General features: G+C 28.3%; 1 protein-coding gene across 1 annotated transcript; it reads left to right on the top strand.

The window, feature by feature from the left end:
• The first annotated feature begins 1904 nt into the window (after positions 1–1904).
• Positions 1905–12744, top strand: LOC103579591 (transcription factor Sox-8). Its single transcript, XM_008561023.2, has 5 exons — positions 1905–2707; positions 5019–5165; positions 9972–10389; positions 10986–11290; positions 11424–12744. The coding sequence occupies exons 1-5, from the start codon at positions 2463–2465 to the stop codon at positions 11680–11682; spliced, it is 1374 nt and encodes a 457-aa protein (XP_008559245.1). The 5' UTR covers positions 1905–2462; the 3' UTR covers positions 11683–12744.
• Positions 12745–24844: the final 12100 nt, after the last annotated feature.

Raw genomic sequence — 24844 nt, 5'->3', positions numbered from 1 at the left:
TTTAAAACCTCCCGGTCAATGGCATGCTAAGAATTCAAAGATGATGTTGAAGATGATACGCCAGATGTGTGACAGAGAAATAAACTAAAGCTTTCTTAAAATGCTTTTTTTTTACTGAAGCAAGTTTTGAAGTTTAACCAATCATCTGTCAGATATAGCCGAGTGTCAACCGAAAACCGTCAACACGTGGACCTTGTTAAGATTTTATCCTGAGACCTAATTTCGCGACTACTCTATTATACATATATTTGTATTCATGTGTATGTATATATATATATATATATATATATATTTATGTGCGGGATGGGGAGTAGAAATGTATGAGTGGGGAGTTTTTATTGAGGAAGTGGATAAAAGCTAGTATAATATTATATAAGCATAGGACGTAGGATCATACAAGGAAAAAGATTATAAATTATCACGTGAGAACTGTCGAGTTTATCTTTTTATTTAAATAATCATTTTTGGTATGATTAATAAAATTAAATAGCTGGGATTTAATAATAAAAATTATGTATATGAGTATGTATATTATATATATATTTATGGAAATGGAATTTCATTTTTTCTTAAATTTCAGAAGTTGAGTTTTAAATTTAAAAAAAAAATTGTTTTAATTTATTTATTATAATTAAAGATAAACGATTCTTAAATAAATTAAAATGAAGCAAAATGAGCACTCATTAAATTTTGAACAAAAAAATTTTTTACTTGAAAATTTAACCACTCAGAATTTAAAATTTTTATTTGCCTCAATTCAGTACGAATTTTAAATTAAATTTTTGGTACTAATTTTAATTACAAAAAAAAAAAAAATTGACCATTAAATTTTTGTATTTTCAAAATTTTGATTTTTCTTTTTCATACCAAGTTAGCCCAAAAAAAAAAAGTGAATTTTTTTTTTAAATTTTAGACGGCCAAATTTGCCCCAACCATTTAAATATTCGAAAAAGTGATTATTCTGTAAATTATAATAATTATAAAATTAAATTTTATAAATGATTATTTTAATTAAATGATAAAAAAAAATTGATCAATAATTACAGTAATTAATTACTAAAGATACAAATTTAAAAGATCTTAACAAGCATGTTACTATTGCAACAGTGTAACAATAATAAAAAAATGTATAATCAAATAACCACACAAATAAATATACACATTTAGCCCTCAATGATCCCAAGACAGAGCGTCTTTTATTTACTAACCACATCCACATAATATAAATTATTGAACAAAGGTGTGTAATATAATTAAACGTAATCGTCTGGTAGCATCCAATGAGACGTTGAAGCGTAGGAGGTACGCGTGCACCGCGCGAGTAAGTGCCCAAGTGGGAGACCCGCAAGAAACCGATTGGTCATCTCGACCGCGGATACCGTATCCATGGCAACCGTCATTGCACACACTCACATATCGCCTGCACCTAAATATAGCGCATCGAGTGGGGAGTCAGTAGGCCAAAACAAACAAATTATACTATTTAATAAATAATTATAACCACATCTAAATAATATTTATAAATTACACTTCAATATTTAATTATTTTTTTTTTTTTTATTTTATCAAATGGAAATTTTTTTTTTTAGATGATTAATTATTATTCGATAAAACATTTTATCGATCCACATATATATATATATGTATATAAGATGTATATATATATATATATATATATATATATATATATATATATATATATATATATATATATACATTTTTTTTTAATTCCCCTTTTATAATTTCTACTTAAAATTTATTAATTTAATTTAGTACTTAGTTTTAATATTATGGGTCTGTAGATATTTATATATATGTATATATATGTAAAGAAAGAATATAAGCAACAAGTGTCACGATATTACGCCCCGCCTATTTTATACCATATCCATTCGGGCCTTAAACCGCGTGGTGGAAACAGCCCCGAGGCAAAATCCAACCACTTCACTTGTGCGCCGATCGCGCTCTAGCATCAACACATTTTTAAAAAGTGGGACCTTTTACTACTAAAGCTCATTGACACTAACAGAAAACCTAAACCACGTAAAAATTTTTTTACCATCACTTGGGTAATTAACTGCGTAAATTTTAATTATAAATAATTTATTTATTTATTAATTCTGTGGGTTTGACAGTAAAGTGACGTTTGGTGACATGTGAGGTGATGAAAATTTATATTTAATATAATATATGTATATATTGAATAGAAAATTACATGAATACTTAATAATTTAAAAATTTAAATGGATTATTTTTAATCGGAGCTGCTGAGGAGGAGATAACAATTTTATTTTATTTTATTTTATTTTATTATTGTTGCTCGAGTGTTAATGATAGCAACGAACAAAGATATATTTAACTGCTACGGATTTTATTGTTTTAATAACGCTATTGCGAGCGGTAATTTATTAACGCTAATTTGAATTTGAATTTACTCGAGTGATTCTTTTATTTAAAATAAAATGAATGGAATTATGGGCGAGTCTTCTGATTTGATTTCTTCAAGTATCGCGAATAGTATCGCTAATAATAATAATAACAATAATAGTAATGTCAGTAATAATAATAATAATAATGATAAAAATTTGGTAACAAAAAGTGTAAATGGTGTAAACGAATCCCCCGGTATTAGTGGGGGAGAATTAAGTGAAGCCGTCGCAAAAGTACTTGACGGTTATGATTGGACACTAGTACCTGTTGCTACCAAGTAAGTAAACAAATTATTTAAATTTTGATTTTTGATTAAGAATACTGAGGGTGAGCATTGAAATGTTGGTGATGGGGATTTTAAACGGGCGCGGGTGGATACGGAGGCGTAGGTGTTTAGAAAAAATAAAAAAAAATAAAATGGAAAAAAAATGAAGATGTTAAGTTAATTATGAGGCACTCGTTTTCCTCGGCCTGGGAAAAAGAGACATGGAAAAATGTCCTCGGCTGTCAATTAACGCAAATTAGCTAATTAATACCCGATCGGTTGGGAATAAGTCTGTGTAGTTGTCAACAGACTGCTTGACGCGAAATTTTAAACGGGAATTTTAGGTGTGGTTTTTTTTTTTTTTGAAAATTTTCGGGAGGGAATAGGAAGTTGAGAAATTTTTATTTTCATATTTTGAAATTTAAGAGGATATCTAGATATATATGTAGAGTGGAAGATTAATTTCTGGATTGGGGAAATAAAATATAAAAGGAATGAAAAAAATTTGGAACGGGAGACTTTTGAAATTTTAGCTGAAGACTTTAATCGGCTGTATCTTTCAAACTATTGGTTTTTTGTTATTTTTTAAAGAGACTAAAATTATAGAAAATTTAATTTCCTACAATTTCTGTCTCATACGAAAATAGCGTAAAACTGATAGTTACAGAGTTAGAGTCGTTTAAAAAATTTGGAGCAATGTTTAATTATGAAAGTAGTTTCAAAAATTTAGAATGACTGTAATTTTTAAGCTATTGATTTTTTGTAATTTTTTAAAAAGACCAAAGTTATAGAGAATTTAGTTTCCTACAATTTTTGTCTGAAAAAAAAATTGCGTAAAACTGATAGTTACAAAGTTAGAGCCGTTTAAAAAATTTGGAACGACGTTTAATTATGAAAGTAATTTCAAAACTTAAAAATGACTGTAGTTTTTAAACTATTGACTTAATGATATTTTTTAAAGAGACCAAAGTTATAGGAAATTAAATTTCCTTTTCCACAATGCCCCATAACGCTTTTCTCAATTATATTTTAAAATTCATTAACAAAAAAAATAAAAAAAATTGATAAATTTTTGAATAAAAAACTGTATTCGTTGTTCCAGTTTAAAAACTTATTATTTTTATAAAAATATCTAACGATAGAGTTATCAGACATTAATAACATAATAAAAAAATAAAATATCAGTAATTCCCTCGCGTGATATAAGGTACCAATGATAAAAATGACAACGTGGGAATATACAGCCAGCCCGACAATTGATGCCATTTCAATTTATTTACTCAATAAACAAACACTTTTTTTTTCGGTAACCCCATACGTTTACACTGTCCATTTAATTTTACTCACTCGCGTAAAACGGAATGTAATACGTACATATGTAGAAATATGTCCTGGGTATATTCTCTATATAATCTTGTTAGTAAACTTACGCTAATTATCAACAGCTTCTCGTCGTTTGCCTTCGAATTTAACACCCCCGTTAGCTACCATCCAAAAACACATTTTTTATCTTAAAAAATTTTTTCTTACTTGAATCAGACATGAAAAAATAAATTAATGAATTTCTCAATATTAACAATTTAAAATTTTTTTAATTTTTTACTCAGTCATCGAGTTCTTGATTGTAATAAAATATACATATATACATATATATAATAATGCCATGGAGTTGGGGTGGATTCGATGTCAGTCAAAACTACATCATCCTTGACATAACGTACAAGTGTATACATATATATATATATATATGAAACTTTTATGAAGTCATCTTCTGAGAAAGAAAGGGCTCAGTACACTTGTGTCGTGTTATTTTAAGCCTAGAGTATCCACTCGAGTGGTTACCAGCCACTAAAAACTTTACACGATATGATTATCCTTTGCAACAAATTATACAAGTCACCCTTCAAATATAAAAATTAATTTTTTAATTTTTTTTATTCATAATTTTATTTATTATTTAGTAATTTACGTCATCAAAAATATTTAAATTCATATATATGTATAAATATGCGGTCAAAAATCGGGACTTGATTCAAAGTGATTTAAAAAAAAAAATTTTGAAATTTATTAGCAAAAAATTTGAAATTTTTCTGTGAATTACTGCTGTCTTTTATTGCCTAAATAAAATTGAAAACTGATTACTAGTGAAAAATTCTATTGACTGATATTTTTGATAAATATGAAAAATTTCGTATTAAAACTGGGACTAGAATTTCAAAAAAAATTTTGAATATTTATTATATGATTTAAATTATGAAAAATGAGACCTGTTTGTTTTTTTGGATAAGTAAATATAAAAGAAAATGTGTGTTGTGATTTTCAGAGGAACGAGCGATAAGAGAACGGCACACGTTAAAAGACCAATGAACGCTTTTATGGTTTGGGCACAAGCTGCAAGAAAAAAACTAGCCAAACAGCACCCCCAGCTTCATAACGCCGAATTATCAAAAACTCTCGGTAAATTATGGAGGTAATTTATTTCCTATATATTTTATTTTATCATAATTCAAAAATTCAAAATTTCCCGCTTAAATCTCCGAGGTCTCAAAGTGGCCTCCAACCCTGCGGCAATAAAATTTTTTTTTTATTTTCGTCTTACAAAAAATCTAAGTTTCCAATTAACCGAGCAGTTAAAAAAAAAAAAAAAAAAAAAAAAAAACTACGAGCTCAATTTCTAGACTTCAAAAAAAATTTCATGTTTCTAAGTAAAAAAAAATTTAATTTATTAATTGGAGCAAATAAATAATTATCATTAAAATAAAATATACCAGATTTGTTTTTTAAAATGTTGATATGTTATATAATGAATATAAATTATATAATAATTAAATTATGCATAAAAGTGCATGCGCCATAGAGAAATGGGCGTGGATATACGCACTTAGAAACGTAACGCTCAATTTATACTGACACGAAGAAACTGCAGATTAAAATGGTGGAATAGAAGAAACACACATACATATATGATACATATTTTATATACGAAGCTTATTTAGAATCCATGTATCATAAAAGCTCGCGAAGATGGACCCGATAAAGTTCTTAGTATTTAAAATACTTAAATCCAATAGATCGTTATATTAAATAAATAAAATTTAAATACCAGCACACGTGGATTCATTTAAAATCTTCCCAGTCTGAGACCCTGAGTAGACGCTCTCAGTAAATCAGATAAATAAAATTCTCACAGGTTTTAATTCCCTCAGTCTGTACTTCCTCCATTACATACTTATACTTACTTTAGATTCATACTACTGCCGCTTTCTCTATCTTCTGCAGAATTGCGTTCGTAATTTCATTACACTCTACTCTGTACCCGTGGAAAATAGTACGACTAGTAGAACTTTTAAGTTTGTAGAAAATTTCAGGTTTTCTTAATTTTAATACTAGGGAGCTATTGAAAAATTTCGATTACTGAGCGACAAATCGGATTTTCATCAATTAAAAAATTTTTAATTTTAATACTGATTAGTAATAAATTAATGAATCTTTTCAAAAATTTTTTGTTCAAAATTTTCATACTGAGAGCTATCTCAGTATCTGTGATATCAGAAATTTTATAAAAGTTTTCATCTGAAATTTGAACTTTTCAAAATTTTTTTACTAACAGCTATAAAAAAATTTCGAGAAAATTTCTACCATTTTTCCAACAAGTCGGATTTTTTTCAATTAAAAAATTTCTAATTTTAATACCGAGTAGTAATAATTGATAAATTTTCTTAAAATTTTGTTTTCAAAAATTTTGAATTTTTTTTTAAATTTTGTTCTTAAAAATTTTGAATTACCGTCAAACTTCATCCCATAATTAATTTATTCTATTAGAAATTTTATAAAAGTTTTCATCTGAAATTTGAACTTTTCAAAATTTTTTTACTAACAGCTATAAAAAAATTTCGGGAAAATTTCTACCATTTTTCCAACAAGTCGGATTTTTTTCAATTAAAAAATTTCTAATTTTAATACCGAGTAGTAATAATTGATAAATTTTCTTAAAATTTTGTTTTCAAAAATTTTGAATTTTTTTTGAAACTTTGTTCTGAAAAATTTTGAATTACCGTCAAATTTTATCCTATAATTTATTTATTCTATTAAAAATTTTATAAAAGTTTTCATCTGAAATTTGAAATTTTCAAAATTTTCATCTGACAGCTATAAAAAAATTTCGGGAAAATTTCTACCATTTCTCCAACAAGTCGGATATTTTTCAACTAAAAAATTTCTAATTTTAATACCGAGTAGTAATAATTGATAAATTTTCTTAAAATTTTGTTTTCAAAAATTTTGAATTTTTTTTGAAACTTTGTTCTGAAAAATTTTGAATTACCGTCAAATTTTATCCTATAATTTATTTATTCTATTAAAAATTTTATAAAAGTTTTCATCTGAAATTTGAAATTTTCAAAATTTTCATCTGACAGCTATAAAAAAATTTCGGGAAAATTTCTACCATTTCTCCAACAAGTCGGATATTTTTCAACTAAAAAATTTCTAATCTCAATACCGATTAATAAATTGATAAATTTTCTAAAAATTTTTCGTAAAAAATTTTAATTGCCTACTAATTTTACCCCCTGACTTACTCATAAGAAATTGTCATAAAAGTTCAAATCTAAAATTTAAAATTTCGACTAGTCGACTTTGAAAAATTGTGTTGTTTTAATTTCTGTACCTGAAAGAAAACGTTTGTTATTGTGGGAGTTTAATTATATATATAATTGGGTACTAGTGAGCATCATGAGCAGAGATGTCAATATCAGAGAATGAAATGGTGAAATATAAAATAGAGTCAAGCTGTCGGTGACTGGACGAAACTAATCGATGTCCTAATAATAAGTCGACAAAAGGATTGATGAATAACAATGAGAATTAAAATAATATATAATGTGTAATGGTAAAGAGTTTATAAGATGAGAGTAAGGAGGAATAATGATTTAAGTTTTCTTTATCATCGACAGAGTTAACGAGAATCCCCATTGGGTAGAAGAGAAACCCGCCGACAGAATATCCCGCTGTGTATTATTGTATCATTTTTTTCTTTTTTGTATTATCTGATCAAATTATATCTATATATATAGACATATAGATATATAGATGTATATCGTCATTGGATTATTTTGATATTGACAATCTGTACATTAGTCATTTAATATAACGATGAGAAAGTTATATTTATATTTATTTTTAAAATTTAATCTGGGATTCATTTTGTTCCGAAGGTGAAAGGTGAGAGTACTTTTTATTTCTCACGTTATTCGGAAGTTGTGAGTTTTGGAGTAAGATGGGATAAAGGTATGATGTTTTATTTAAGAAATATACTCGTTATTTAGCACCTTGAGGATAAATTTTACCGGCACTTAGCGACCGACAACTGAAACACGGAAGATATTTTTGTTGATTTTAGTTTTTTTTTGTTTTGTGGTATTGCCAAAAATTTTTTTTTTTGAGAAACATGGGCTGGTAATTTTTATAGAAATTTTACTGGGGTAAGATGACACAAAATTATTTTTTTTTAATAATTGTCTTAATTTTAAATAAAATATTGGAATTGTTTTGAAAAAAAAAAATTTTACTGAAAATTTTTAAATTTGTACTAAAATAAAATAATTTTTTTTTAGACCAAAAAATTTAAACGTAAATTAAATTCTTTTCTCATTTTCTAAAATTTAAAAATTTGTGACTCAACGTCTAGATTTTAAAAAAAAATTTTTTTACAACTCAGACATTTAGGCTTAAAAAAAAATAATAGAGTAAACTAAGATTAATTAAGAATCTTAAAAAAAAAAAAAAAAAATTTACTAAGATTGAATTTAAAAATTTTTGTAAAAAATATTTATTTTAAATTTACAATTATTAAGAAAAAACTCGCGGGTTATTTAAAAAAATTTTAAAATCAAGTAAATGTTCACTGCGGCCAAAGTTGGATTGCAATAGAAACGTTTGCTGACTTGATATATATACATATAAATATATATGTTTGTTTGACTATTTCCTATTTCCACCCTCTGTATATAAAATATGAAATATAAATAAAAAAAGATACGCAGGGATATTATTTACTGTAAAGGAACAAACTGGTATCGGTATCAGTGATCCTCGGCGCGTGCTTGCAGCTGCTGCCCAGGAAACTTCTCGATAGTGATGATGATGATAATGATAAGAATAGACTTTATATCAAAACATCACCCGAGCTCGTTTCTTTAGGATTCACAATAAACGCGTTGTAGTTCGTCAGGTGAATCTTAAAAAAATATTTTGTGATAAAAAAAAAAACTAAACAGGTAGTCGGGTTTTATTTCACAAGAGATTTTGAGAGTAGGTCTGTGTGAACGACCCACGAAAATTCTTTCCGACATCTGATATAGACGACTCACTATCGGGCTGCTCTGAGATTGAACCCGACCTTAGTAGCTGACCCTGCAGTGCATCATCTGGGAGCAAAAACTTAAAAAGTAACCGACTGCCTATGCCGCTATCAGGAGACGGAGAAAAAATCCTCGAGTCCATTGACCAGATGGGCTGGATTTTTTCTCACTTGCTACTTCAAATTCTTATGTTTGAATAAAAAAATTTGTTTATTTTCTCATTACACTCTTCCGTTAATTAACAATACATTTAAAGGAAAATTCAAATTTTAAATTTTTTTAAAATTAAATTTGAATAATTAAATGAAAAATTTTTTCACTCAAAAAATTATAAAATTATTTTTAAAATCATTCAACTTGAAAGTATAAAAAATTAAAAAATTGATTTTTTGAAAAAAATTTGAATTGTAAATTTTTAATTTCTGCCTAGAAAAGTACATTTTAAAAAAATTTTCAAGCCACCAAATAATTAAATGAAATAATTATTTAATATTTTAACATCCTGCCAAATATTAAAAAAAAAAAAAAATTTGCAATTGTATGATTTGAATCAGTGGGAAAGCTTCGTAGACTAGCAAAGAGTGTAATAATGCGTGACAAGTGACACATTACATTACACAACACAAGTAATGTTCAAGTAGCCCTTAACGCTTTGTAACACTAACCAGAAACCCTTGAGTGGTGGACTCGTCTCAGCAGTCTGAGGTCTCAGTCTCATATCGACTTATGTATGACTCGAGTATACACCGGATATCACAAAATGTTTTATATGCGATCTTAATCCTTACACTCCAAAAAATCAGGATTAAATTCTGTTTCTTACTCAGATTTCGGACTCCGGATTTAATCCGCGTTCAGATCAAAAATTTTTGACAGCGTACCATCTTAACCCGTTTAATAAATTTCTATTGCAGACTACTGAAGGAAGTCGAAAAAAAACCCTTTATCGAGGCAGCCGATCGCCTGAGAGTAATTCACAAGCGGGAGCATCCCGACTACAAGTACCAGCCGAGGCGCAGAAAGCAGAACGGCCCGGGTCGCGAGAGTTCGCCGTCCAGGAGTTCAGCCAACAATAATCATCACAATCTCAGTCATAGTCATAATCATAATCTTAATTTAAATCATAGTCTGAATCACAACCATCAGCAGCAGAGCAACGTTACGTTCAATGTATCGAACCCACTGAAACAAGAGGACTTGAGTCCACGTGGTGGCCAAGGACCCAACTCACCGCAGAGCAGAGTGAGTTCTTCACCGCCCACGACGCCAAATCAAGGCTTGTCACCTCCTACACCACCGACGACGCCTCGAGGGCACCACTTTGTCAATCAGGTGTGTGATTAAACAGATCTCTGCACTTGTAATATATCTAGTTTATCGTTAATATATTTATAGATTTATCATGATAATTCTTAATTACTTTTCACTGATTCTGTCAATCATTTTTTTAATTGTATATTTAGTCTTTTTTTTTAATTATTTACTTTAGATCGACCATTTTACCCCCCATTTTATTATTAATTCAAATCATGAAAAAAATTTATTGCTAAGCTAAATAAAATATAACATATATAAATTTTTAGGTATTTTTCAACAAAACTTTAAATGACCCATTTTACCCCAAATTTTTAATTAAATCGTATCATAAAAAATTAATTGTTACGTTAATCAAAATATTGCGTACAGAAATTTATATATAATTTTTCACAAAAATTTTAGATGATCCATTTTACCCCAAAATTTAAAATAATTTCAATTATGAAAAAATTCAATTGCTACGTCAAATAAAATATAACATAAATTTATATATGTTTTTTTTTACCGAAATTTTAGATGATCCATTTGACCCCACATTCATTAAATAATTAAAAAAAAAAAAAATGAATATAAATTTTCCCAAAAACAATAATTAATATTTAAAATTACAGTCACTCACACATCAGCAACACATTCACTACCACCAAGATTTGTCAGCCTCTTCAATGTCCGACTCCTCTCAACAACACGGGACCGTGGACCTTAGCAGATTTATCGACGTCACCGAAGTGCCTCTCGCCGACGAGCCTCCAATTAGTAGCCTCAGTCCCCTGGTGAACCTCAACCTGCCCCTGAATCTTCAAGAATGCGAAGTCGAGAGCAGCGAGCTGGACCAGTACCTGCCCTCGCAGCTGCTGGTTCACCAGTACCAGAGCCCGCCCCAGCAGTCGAACCCGTCTCCCTGGACACTAAATCGGTAAGAATCTAACCTTAATATTTTAACCCTCTTATCAATTATCCATCAATTCACGCATTCGCTGAAAACGAAATTTTGCTTACCTCGTAGCTTTACTATATTTAAAATAAATAAAATTTAACTGTTTGATCAGATATGAGGAAGACAATGACAGACAAAACAAAAGATTTTGCAGCGAATCGATACCCGAAGTTTCTTGGGAAGATCGTCAAGACATGATACGTTATCACGAATTACAGCCGCCTTTGCCGCCAGTACAATACATTTCCGCGCCTCATCACTCGCATTCAAACAACAACCAGGTCACCCATTCACATGTCAACCCTTCTTACATGCAATACGCGACACATCGCTACGTACCTGGGATCGAAACTTGGCCTAATTATTTATAAGAAAAAAAAATTTTTTTTAATTTTAAAAATTAAATTTTTATTATTATTATTATTAACTTTATTAGTCACCTAAGTACCACTAATTAATAAATTGCTATTAATCACGTAAATAGCGCGATAGCCAAAAATGTAATTAATAAAAAATAAATAATTATAAAAATTATCGATGTAAGTAGACATGAGTAGGATTATTTCTTAAGCTTATATTTTTATGTATAAATGTATGTATGTGTAATAATACCACATGTGAGTACGTAGTTCCATGACATGACATCATTCCATGACAGCCGTAGTCGATGCTTTTATTTTTTACTTTCATTCCAATCCTGAGTCTTTCCAATGTCACTTCATGAGCGCGGTTTTTAAGCCTTCGCTTAAATATAATACTTTTTTTTAGCTTTGATATATTTACTAACGTCGTTATTGACTAATTGTTGGACCGAATAACATTTTAGACAGAAATGATGTCAATTTTTTTGTTATCATTTACTGCATAATTTTTTCTGATCGGTTTTTTAACTGCGGTATAAATACGGTCTTTTTAAACAGCCAGTATGTGTAGAAAAAAAATTTCAATATATTTATTGCAGATAAATTTTGAGAGACTAATTATTTGTATTGATAATAAATATGATATATATTATAAGATATCAAGACAGGAAATTTAAATATATATATATATTTTTTTTTATACAAAAATGATTGGTTAAGATTTTTAGAATTGGGGGTGAGTTGGTCAGCCTGAAAAGCGCGACTTCTTTTTTTAATTTTTGAAAAAATTTGAACACTTGAAAAAAAATTTTACGCGCCATTATTTTTGAAAATTTGAACTGAGTATTTAAAAAAAAAAAAAGTGAATATCTTTGTTTTAAAAATTTTGGATTCCTTCATATATTTATAATAAATGGAGTATTGCGACTATATCTATAAATATATATATATATATAGATATATATATTTTTCAAAAAATGTATATATATTTTTTTATAGACTCACTATAATTCTAATATATATATATATTATATATATTTAGTATATTAATGCCGTCTTTATACCAGTAAATAATACCGTGGAGACCTTCTTTGGGTACTTATGTAATTACATATATATATATATATATATATATATATATATATATATATATATATATATATATATATATATATATATATATGTATAGATATTAATTATTTTGAAAATAATGTATAGATTTGTAGAAATATATTAATAAAGTTTTTGTTCCGATACCAAATAATTTGTGTTTTTAATTATTCATTAATTATCAGTAATTAATTATAAATTTGTGTGTTAATTTTTATCAATTAATTTATCATTCAACTGTTGAAAAAAAAATTTTTATTAATTGACATAGGATTGTGAGAGCAAATATAGAGTTATCAAAAAGTCTGTCTGAGGCCTAAAGAACGTGGGAATGTTACAGATTTTGTGCCACTTATCCGCGTCTCAAGATTAAGAAGATATATAAATATATACACAACAAATATATATAACATGTGCATTTATTAAGTTACGCAATACTATTTTTATTTAAATATTCTACTAAATTTACAAAAGCTCACGAATTAAATTTTGATTTTTAAAAATTTGACATTTAAGTTCCGAATAAAAAATATAATTCGAGGAATCATTTGCGATAAAATAATAATGATCAGACAAATTACAGCGAACACTAAAACTATAATCCATTTTAATTACTCCGATTTTTATTTTTTTTATTTTAGGTTCATATTTTAATAGATTTTTTATCTTTTATCTTTCCAAGAATATTCTTCTTTAAATTGCCACCGTTTTATAAATCTTTTAACTTTTTTCCCAGCGATAACGTCCAATTCTACGGACTATTAAAAAATATATATATATATGATCTATATTAAAATGCCATCATTTTTTTAGTACTTTTTTTACACATATATACCACATATATTTAAAAAAAATATATATCACAATTAAATATGTATTAAGAAACTCATTTTCATAAGAAGAAAAAAAAAATTCGTCCTTCGAAAATTTGTTTTTTTTTTACTCCCATTTCCATTTCGGTCATCCTCCACCCGATTAATTATTAATAAATGAATCATGGAAAGGGTCCAAATTGTTTCTTAACAAAAAAAAAAATAGTATAAATTGATGACCTTTATTTCATATATTTTTAGCTGGGTCGCAAACGTACTGTCAATATTTGTTCTATTCCTGAAACCGGAAGAGATAGTCTCGATAAATTTTGACAGTTTAGTCATTCATAACAATAATCTAACTCTACCTTTATATATATATATATATATATATATATATATATATATATATATATATATATATAAAATCCCTTGAATTACGATTTTGCGTCAAGCGGAAGAATAAAGGATCATAAACTACAGCTGTCTCGATTCCCTTCTTATCAAAAAAATAAAAAAAATTTTTTTTTATCTTCCCTTTATTGCTGACATTAAAATAAAACGTTTTTTAAATTTAGTAATAAACCAACTATAAACAATAAACTTACTGTATAATTAAAAAAAAATTATCTCATATTAATTAAATAATAATTCGTTAAAAAATTTAATCAGGAAGGTTTAAATTTATTCATTAATTATTTATATAATTCTAAGGAGTTCAACGGGGTCATACGTGAAATTTGCCATGTGACATACCTATTGATTACATATATAATATACATAGAAGGCAACGACCGCGGATGGTTATTTTATGATTTTTTTTTTTTTCATATATTTTGGAATCGCAGTAGATATTAGAGTTGTGTGACGTAGAAAAAAAGTAAATAGATGATTAAATAAAGTAGCCGAGTAGATTGTCAGTTAGGTTACCATGGAAATTATGAAGGAATATCGATAATCGGTCTTTACTACGAATATATATATATATTTATATACATAGAGCTAAAGGTAGAGCAAAAGGGTACGCGAATTGACTCTGTGTAAAAGATGATCTATCTTGTGTAGATAAAAAATATTTATCGATATATTTTTTATCATTTACCCTATATATATTTGGATAGTAATAAAAAATAAATATGGTATTTAAATATACGGCGAATAAGGCAAATGATTCTACACTGTAAAAAATCGGGAGTGAATTCAGATTTCATTAAAATTCAAATTTTTTTTCGGAGTGGTCTGGATTTTATTTAAATTCGAATTTACTCCGAACCAGAGTTTTATTGAATTTTATTTGCGTTCACTGCAATTTTTTTTCGAGTTAAATTATAAATTTCTTTTATTATTTTTTAAATAATTAGTAATATAATTAGAAGCTTAAGGGAAAAAAAGAAAGATGTCTTGACACATGAATTTGTTGACAATTTGAAACTAAATGAGTTTTTTTTCGTGAATATTTTATGATATGAAGTTGGCATTTGTCAAATAATTTTTGGAATTTAAAAAAAAAACGAAAAAATTAAAAAAAAAATATTTAAAAAAATTGCACTTGTAGTTTCTTTAATTTTCTACATGTGCATTTTTTTAGTTTTTTTTTTATTTTGTAATTGATTCATTGAAAAAAAAAATCCAAAAATTTTTAATTGTCTGTTAACTTCAGGATCAAAATATTTCAAACTATTTTAGCTTAGGAGGTCTTGAAAATTATCAAGGTATGATTACTTGTAGCAATGATAAGAGAAATTTGTCTATTTTCATTTATAAAATGGACTCTGACTCCTGCAGGACATTTTTGGGACATGTCTGAATAAAGTCTGTAAGTTGTAAGAAAAAAAATATCAATTAAAATTAGACGAGGAAAATTAAAAAAAAAAAAAAAAGTAAATTATAAACTGACATTTAGTATGACAATAATTTAAGTAACTGATGTAAATTTTATTATGTATAAAATTTAAAAGCCTCAAACATGAATTTGTTGGACCAACATAAGTCATCTAGAATATTGTGAAATACCAGCCGATATCACACAAGTGGTTTAGGAGGATGGGAGCGTAAACTCGGGCGCTGCAGTGCAATCCGAGGTTTAGAATCCCCGATCTCATTTTTATTACATTTTTGTTTTTATTTCCACTTGTTACGCTCGTAAAACCGAGTAGGGTACAGAAGGGGAAAAAAATATAATAATAAAGAGAAAGAAGGCAAGTTGAAAATAGTTTTGCTGAACGATCTCAACGAGCCATAAGACTCTTATACTTAACTCCTGCAGTATATCATTTGTCGAGCCCTCGATTTCGAGAACGTGGCTTGAAATACGAGATCGGGACTGACGGACGCGTGACCGACCAGCTCATATTCGGTTTTACTTTTTTTTTTTTAATTTACTAGGTCTATTTTTTTTTATTTTTGTCTTTTGGTAAACATCTACATCAGAATGCTAAACTGTAAATATTTTTTTATTTTTTACATGTTATATATATTTATATTAATTTATTGTTATCGATATTTTAAATAATTCTTCAAAAAATGTAAATAATTTTTTTTTTTTAGGATTTTATTGTTGATATATTTGATATATATATATGTATAGGGAGAAACCAGAGTACGACGACGCCTTTAAGCTGCTAATTATTTTTAGTGACTTTTGGTCACTGAGTACGTTATCTATATCTATCTCGAAATTCAAATTAATTTTCCCAAAATTTGAAAAAAAGAATTCCTGGTCACCCCCTCGAAAAATATTTCCTATGGTAATTTTTTAAAGGAGTCCGGCGTGCCCCTGTCTCTCCTATTCTTCAGACAATAAAATTTTTTAGTAATTTTTAAAAATTCTGAAAAATAAAAATATAAAAAAATATGGAAGCTCATTTACTAGCTGTCACTATTTACAATATTAATTAAATAAGTTGTCTTTAGACATTATTAATTATTAATAAATTCTTTAAGTGAACAATTAATAACAATTTAAATATAATTAATCAAATTTAATAAAAAAAATTTGAAAAATTATCAATCAGTATTTTGATGCATCCAAAATATATGAGTCATCCTCAATAATTAATAATGCATCTACATTATATATACATATATAAATATATGTTAAGAAGGGTTGAGAGTAATAGACATAAAAAAAGATAAATAAAAGATTTTAAAAAAGAGAGGGAAGATGGACACTAAGTTTTAAAAAAGTTATGGATTTTTAAAATAAAAATAATTAAAACATCGGAAGTCATCTTAATTTTTTACACAATACTCATCATCATTATTCAATCATTAATGTACAAATTACGTGTTGGCGCATTATCAAGGGCGGTGATTAAATAAAAAGTAATTTATAATGAAAAACAATAAGAGTGCAGTGGATAGGATAAGATACTGAAATAAAACCGCGTAAACTTTGACCCAACGGAAGGAAACTCGAGACTATCGATTTATAATCATTGGGTTTATTTTTATCTACCAACAACTTTACAAACATATATATCACTTATACATATTATTGTGATAATATTTTCAATGCAAAGGGATTGGAATAATAATTTAAAAAAAAAAAGTTCAATTAAACTTGACCACCCGCAGTTGAATTAAATCTACAAGAGTAAGATAAAGCTTTTTAACGTCTTCTCTTTCTCAAGTTTATGGCTCATGTATATGTATGTATGTCTATATATTTATAAGTATCATCTTGTGGTATAGTTTTTGCAAAGTGCACATGTGGTAATTCCGCGGTGATTTTTTAACGATAAGCATACACACTAAAGAAAAAGACTATTAAGAGTGAGCAGTACGTAGGGTACGAGAGGAAGAATAAGAAGAAAAAGATAATGATAAAGATGAGCTGGACCTTACGATGATCTTACGAATAGCTTGAGCGAATCGTAAATGCGATGGTGCGCACATCCGTAATTTTATATATTTTATAAATTTATTTCATTACTTTAATTACAATTTTTTTTTTAAATTCATTTTCTATTCATTTAAAGGTCGGGTTGAAATGACAAAAAAAATATTTATTTGTACAGATAAATATTTAAATTTCAGGTCTTTTTTTACGGGGTAAAATAGACACCTGATAAAATTATAATTAAGGTAAAAGCCCCTATACTCGCTCAATACCATTAGTCGCTCACTTTAACTGTTTAAGTTTTTTTGTAATTTTTATAAAAAAAAAATTACAATTAAAAATATTATTATTGATAAATAATTATTTGTGAATCTAAATATATTAAAATATGATGTATCAAATTATTTTATAATAAATTATAAATTTAAATTAAATGACTGTTTTCAAAATCGCGCATAGCCGGGCATTTTTCACTTTAACGTTCATTCATTAGATTAAATTTAGGTTACGTGAAATTTTTTAAGAATTGTTACAACTATATCTTATTAAATACATTTTTAAAATTCATGAAATTTTATATTATGAAATAATTAAGTAGTATAATTTATAAATTATTTGTCCAAATCAATAAACTTATCGTAGTTTAATTGATATTGTCTTTGAGCGACTATAGGGTCATGTGTTGATCGAGTAATGGTACATGACAACTTTTAGTGAGCGACTATGGGTACACTCAAGGACCTTATTTCAAAAATTAATAATAATTAATTGTCAACATTATTCTTCAAACTTAAATTTTAATCTAATACTCGAATCTTCAAAAAAAAAAACTATAAAAAAAAAATTATGGTTTTTTATTTTATTTATTAATTTATATTGAGTGATTTAATCTCACTTCGATGAAAAGTGAGCAGGTATAGGGGCTTTTACCTTATTTTTGATTTTTTTTCAAATTTATAAATTTTTTTTTTCGTTGCTTAAGATGACCAACTTACCCATTTTCAGGTCAATATTATAAAATAGCTGACTAGGGTAAAACGGTCACTTAAAAATTAAAAAAAAAATTGTTTATTACGCATGACCGACTTGCCCCATATTCTTAGGGTACGTAAATAGTACCAAAAATAAAAATAATTTTTTACGATGTCAGTTTTACCCGCCCTTATTTATTTGTTTATTTAGAAATAAAATTTGTTTTGAGCTCGTGAGAAAAATGAATTTGTTTTTTTTTTTTTTTTTAAATAGACACTTAATGAAGTGTAAAAAAATGAAAATGGTAATAAAAATTAGAAAGGTAATAAAAAGCTGTTTTCCCTAAAAAATTATGTAAAATAACTAAATTTAATATTTTTACGAGCGTCAAGTGGTTCTGCATTGGACCGGTGATTAATTTACGAGACGTTTCTAAACAAGTTTTTTTAATAATTTTTATGGCACTCGAACCCTCTGCTCGTCAAACAGAGTCCAGGGTCCGTGATCCTGGTCCGGAAAATTTCACTACTGTCGTAAAAGTCTAATGACACACTTATTTCCTCGTAAATAAAAGGAAAAAAAATAAAATAAATTTTTTACTCAGGGGTCTGTTGACGATGACTCAATAAAGCTCGATACGAGGGCTGTAACAAACTCGGGTATCGTAATACGACCCGATTATTTTGTCTAATCGCTTTACTTACACAGCTCCAAAAGTGAGAAAATAAAAAAAAATTTTCTGAGGACCCTCAGTTTAGTTTACACGTCAAAATACACCCTAATAAATTTATTTCAACTGTTTGATTTTTTTTTAAGAAATAAAACAAAAGTTTGAGATTGTAGCGAACACCTGTAAGAACCTGGCTATTTTTTATGGACTTAAACTTTGGTTAAACAGGTGACGAATTATTTTACTGAACTAATGTATAAACGTACCGACATCCGTTGTGATATATGTGTGTATATAAAGTTTTATTTTTGATTGACATGACCACCGCAGTTGCTAATATTTAATGTGTGTTCATTATTGTCGAGTGGGTGATTATAACCAGACATATCTACTTTTAATTATTATTAGAAATTTTTTATTTTTACATTTTTTTTTTTTAAATTTTTTAAATTTTTAGGAAACGCGGAAACGTGACAATGACGGTTTTGAATTTAAAAAAAAAAATTGAGGCAGAAAAAACGGATCCTGAATTTTTATTGGGAAATTTGCTGGGGCAAACTGGACATGGGAAATTTTTTTCTAACACTGAAAATTTCGAATTTCAATGAAACATTTTTTTATTTTCCGACAAAATAAAGTGGCCTCAAAAATATAAAAAAAAAATTTTAGACAGAAGAACATGAACCTAGAATTTTTCCTGGGAAACTTGCCGGGGCAAGTCGGACATGGGACATTTTTTTTACCCACTGAAAATTTCAAATTTCAAAGAAATTTTTTTTTTTTTATTTTCCGACACAATGGAGTAGCATTAAAAATTCAAGACAGAAGAAAATGGATCTAGAATTTTCATCCGTAAGCTTTCTGAGGTAAATTGGACATGGAGAATTATTTTAAATTCTAAAAAATAATTCTAAGAGTAATAATTTACATAAAAAAAATGTAGACCAGTCCTATGCATGATAAAAAAAAGAATAAGAAAAGGATTAAGTGGAAAAAAAATGTAAAAATTAAGGATAGCACGCATGATGTTCATCTTGAAGCTGTCATCTATGACATGAGGATCTTTTGAGCCTTTTAAAACCATCATCAGTTGTTCATCCAGCACAGTAGTCTAGAGTTACTTTTTTCCCAAACCGATCTCAAAAACAAAAAAAATTAAACGATCATCTTAAACCTGAGGCTTCTTCTTAAGCATTCGGTCCGTTTGACACTTGATAGTTACCAAGACCAAGGGGTTTTATATTAGGCCCACTGGCCGACGTCGCCAGTCTAAAATAAAAATCACGTGTTAAAAAAATCACACGATAGTTAATAAATTAATAAATAAATATTCTACATATATGTGATAAATTCTAAATTCCACAGCGACTTGTTATATTAATCGTAGTTAGTTATTTCTTGTATAGTAGCAATGCTTCAAATGCCCGATAGGATCTTTCCCGTTGATAAATCACTACCGGAAATACCGACAAAAAATTTCTATCCTCATTGCTCGAACTCGACTTACTCATATCTTGCTCTAGATGTTTAATTGGCAAGCGCCCGCTACATTACATAGTTACTCTCATATTTTTATTAAAACTATTTGAAAAATAAATAATTACATTTATGGGATCGTACCTCAGGAGACCGGCCCTTACTGCAACGGCCGCCGATGCTCTGCATAAAATAAATTTTTATCTGGATTAATTAAATTAGTTGAGATGTTTAAAAAAAGCTCGTCTGGTTTTAACTTGAGAAAATTTTTTAAAACCCCGATACGAGAATAAAATTAGTGCCCTTGGCGGCGCACGACTACGAGGGACGTAGCGCGTGCTACGCTCAAGATCTCACACAGTGGCTTCTTTGTACAGCCTATTTATTTATCTGTCAACAATTACACCGGCCCGCGACCCAGCAAGAAACTTCGCTGGACTGCTATATATATATGCTGCCAACAAAAAGATCTTAAAAATAAATAAAAACCATTTGGAAATTTATTATCCGTCAATATGGTTATAAATATATCTGCGAGATAAATAATCAGGAGTGAATTCGGATTTTATTTCAATTTGAATTTATGTTCAAAATAAGCTCCCCTGCGCAGACACACAAATTTGTTCGGATTATTTTTGGAAATCTGTAATTTTCAATACAGACTTAAATATCATTTTTGGCCACTGTTACATTTGTGGACATTTATTATTTTATTCAAATTTTTCAAGTGCCCAAAACTGCGTCAAAGTTGCCATAAACGGTACCTCTACCCTATGTGTAGAAATTCATGTATAAAATTGAATTTTAGAAGTCATGGAATGGAAAATAAATGAAAAAAATTAATAGAAAATTTTTCATTTATTGCATGTTCAGTTTGAATTGCCATTAAACGCAGTCAAATGTGGGTTAATGTCGACTCATTGTGTCCCTACGGCTAAATTTATCAGAATTAAAGCTATTTTCGAATTAACTTTAACCTTTTTTTTTTAGCAAATTGTGGTGAAATCAATTTCCGGCATTCGATGTAGCAAATGCCGAACTCTGTCCGATAAAAGGTTTTATTTTTGCCGACCTAAAATCGTTTGTTAACTTGACATTCATAATTTCTAAAATACTTTCTTATAAGGAGACTAAAACGTCTGAAAATAACTTTCGTTAGAAATATAGAGAGCTATTCTGAATTTTTATATTTACTGAGCTTCTGACTTCGAGATTCTGGAAAAAAATGGCGAAAGTTTCTATTTAGTTTTTAAGAGTTTAAATCGAGAAAAAATGTAGTTTTATAAAAGAGATTGCGGAATCAATAAATCATCGGCTAATTTGACATCCAAAATTCAAATTTACAAGTATGCATTTTTTTTTTTTTTTTTTTTTTTTTTTTTTTTTTTTTTTTTTTTTTTTACAATAAATTTCAATACAATTTTAGAAAGTCGAGAAATTCCAGAATTTCTTAGATATCGAAAAAAAAAACCTGAAATTTTATTGCAAATATAAGACATACTTCACTCTTGTTACGTTTTCCAAAAACCATGCAATAAGAATATTGTTATAAATTTTTCTAAGCATGTTTGACACAGGAACTGTTGATTATGGAACAAAATCAGCTTTCACAATGATCTCAGAATCAAATCCATCTGTCAAATCATTGTGAAAACCAGTTTCGTCTAGAAGAATCGCCAAAATCCAATGAGCACCATCTGAAAAATGAAATTCCTCAAATAAATTCCTGAAATAATTTTCAATGAATAATTTAATAATTACTAATAAGTAAATATATATACAAAGAGTTATCGTTAAACAAAATAAAATGAAAGCGATAAGAAAAAAATAAAAGTACTTTTTATAGACTCGAGTAATAATCTTATAATGAACTACCGTTAACGAGTACAATATTGAGAACAAACTCGTATAATATTTCGCATGCTTATTATCGCCGTTGGTAGACGTTTATATGGAGTGATAAAGAAAATGACCTATGATCCGATGGGTTACTGCAGCTGGAAATACCATATTTTAATCCATTAAATTTTTAAGTCCCGACGTCTCCAGTTCAAGTCTCAAGAGCCATTTTTTCGAGCGCACTATTTTTTTTTTTTTTTTCGATGTAATCCAGCTCACTTGATAATCCTTGATATGTTTTAACGACTCTCTCTAAGCGTCTTTTTGAATCTTTCTTTTATTCTATTATATCAGAATTATTTAAATGCTTTATTACGACCGCTATTAACATTCATTTCTCAGAAATTATTAGTTTATCTTATTAATGGGCCATTAAGACTACAGTGTAGCAGAGTAAACGTCTAATCGTTAGTTTTTATTATTTTACCAATTAATGAGTTATCTCAATTATTAAATATTTATCAGCTTATGCTCTGAAGATTTGAATAGTCACTAAAAAGCAGTAAAACCACTATCCGTGGTCCCGCCACAGTCAATATGTCAGTTTCCTATTTTTATCACTACCCACGACCGGTAAGCACGATCACTATCATAACCACGCATCGGTAAGTTATCCCGAGTGATAACACCGTCAGCCGCTACAGCAGATATTCTTTTTATCAGCAGAGAATTCCTCTGTCGGTATTGTAGAAAATGATAAAAGAATATTGTTCAAAAATACTTATTTTTCCATAATTTAAAAAACTGACTAATTTCGACGGCAAAAATGAGATTAGGCGAAAAAAACCAGTTAAATTTATAGAAGACTGAAAATGACATGAATTATCATCGAGAAATTTTCGGGCATGAATTTCAGGAATAAAATTTAATCGTGTAAAAGATGAAGGAAAATTGATATGAATATAAAAAAAATGCAATGTAAGTGTGAGTCTGAAGACTATAGACTGAGTGTGTAGCTGTAGAAAATCGAAAGGAATGAGGATGGGAAGAGAGAGGGGAGGATGAGAAGAGAGAAGTGAAGACGTATACGCCATTCAGACACATAACATTGCACACTATAATACTCTACACTCTATACTGTAGTGTATATAGTATGTAGTATATAGTATATCGTGTATAAGCTACCTACAGGCTGTATAGTAATACAACGGCGTCCGGACCATTGATAGAGGCGACCAAGCGAGGTCAACTATTTGTACGCGTGACAGACCCCTCCTATCCAGAGATTCTCAGACTCTTTTATATTGCGCTGTTCCTATCGTGCTTAAACTATCGCAGACGTACTAAACTATACTATACATAACATCACTTATAGCATACATATATGTATACATGTGTATCGAATTCAGGAAAAATTTATGAAAACGTTTCGAGCGTAATGAAATAATTGTGTGAGAGCATTCGAACAAATATTTAAACTTGTTAGGCTTTTAAAAATATGTAACTTGCAGATAAACAATTATTGCGTAATTAAGACGTGATAAGTGATGAGAGAAAAAAACTACTGGAAAAATTTAACAGTCTGGCAATGTATGGGGTCGCAATGCGTCATGCCACTTTATTTTATTCTCAGACAGCTAATTGTTATAATTAAGAAGATCGCAACTCGAGAATAACTCGGCAAAGTTATATTTGTACGTATTTAAGTAACCGCCTGCACATTCCTCAATTTCCACGCTATTTTTATCCGAGATATCACACTATTGTCAGCTCACATTTTATTGTCTACTTAATTTTCGACCGACGCTATAATTAATAATAATCTTTCGTTGTTTTTGCACGTTGCGATATACTGAAATTACGTGATAGTAAATTATTCATTTCATTACTTTTTGCTGTTATGTCCCAATCAACTGATTACAGGTCTAGTCCACTTTGGAAAATTTCGAGTCTAATTTAAAATTTTTGAAGATCTTCGAAATTTGTTTTTTTCCCGCCGAATTTAAATTCCAACTTATTTTCAAATACTTCGTACTTTTTCGAACTGAATAATTTTTAAAAACATTTTAATGACAACTTACATAAAAAAAAAGTCATAATTTCGAAAAAAAAAAGACAAAGGCAGTAATTTAATTCTGCTAGTAAATTATGGACAATTTACAATAAAAAACTTGGGTTTAAGATAATAAAAACAAACGTATCTTAAAAACTTGTGCAATAGCTGAAGATCTATACTTCGAACTTCAAACATGTAGCGAACTTCATAAACTTCTTTTTATAGATATTTATCCATTACAATGTTCATTGTAGGTTATGTTAAGGAAGCTGGCGCAGTCGCAGACAGAGTATACATTTATACATCTACACATATATATGTATATATATATATATATAAGTGATCGGGGAAGCCTTTACTTAAAGAAGAGTAAGAAGTATGGAGTAAAAGATGGG

This window comes from Microplitis demolitor, chromosome 7 (assembly GCF_026212275.2).
Source record: "Microplitis demolitor isolate Queensland-Clemson2020A chromosome 7, iyMicDemo2.1a, whole genome shotgun sequence".
NCBI lineage: Eukaryota > Metazoa > Arthropoda > Insecta > Hymenoptera > Braconidae > Microplitis > Microplitis demolitor.
The sequence above is the reverse complement of the archived record's forward strand: the minus strand, read 5'-3'. Positions and strand labels throughout refer to the sequence as shown.

Excerpts from the sequence above, each read along its gene's own strand:
- LOC103579591 (XM_008561023.2), top strand. The coding sequence starts at position 2,463 with ATGAATGGAATTATGGGCGAGTCTTCTGATTTGATTTCTTCAAGTATC. Across the intron at positions 2,708-5,018 it reads CTAGTACCTGTTGCTACCAA|AGGAACGAGCGATAAGAGAA; the intron begins GTAAGTAAACAA and ends TGTGATTTTCAG. Across the intron at positions 10,390-10,985 it reads GGCACCACTTTGTCAATCAG|TCACTCACACATCAGCAACA; the intron begins GTGTGTGATTAA and ends TTAAAATTACAG.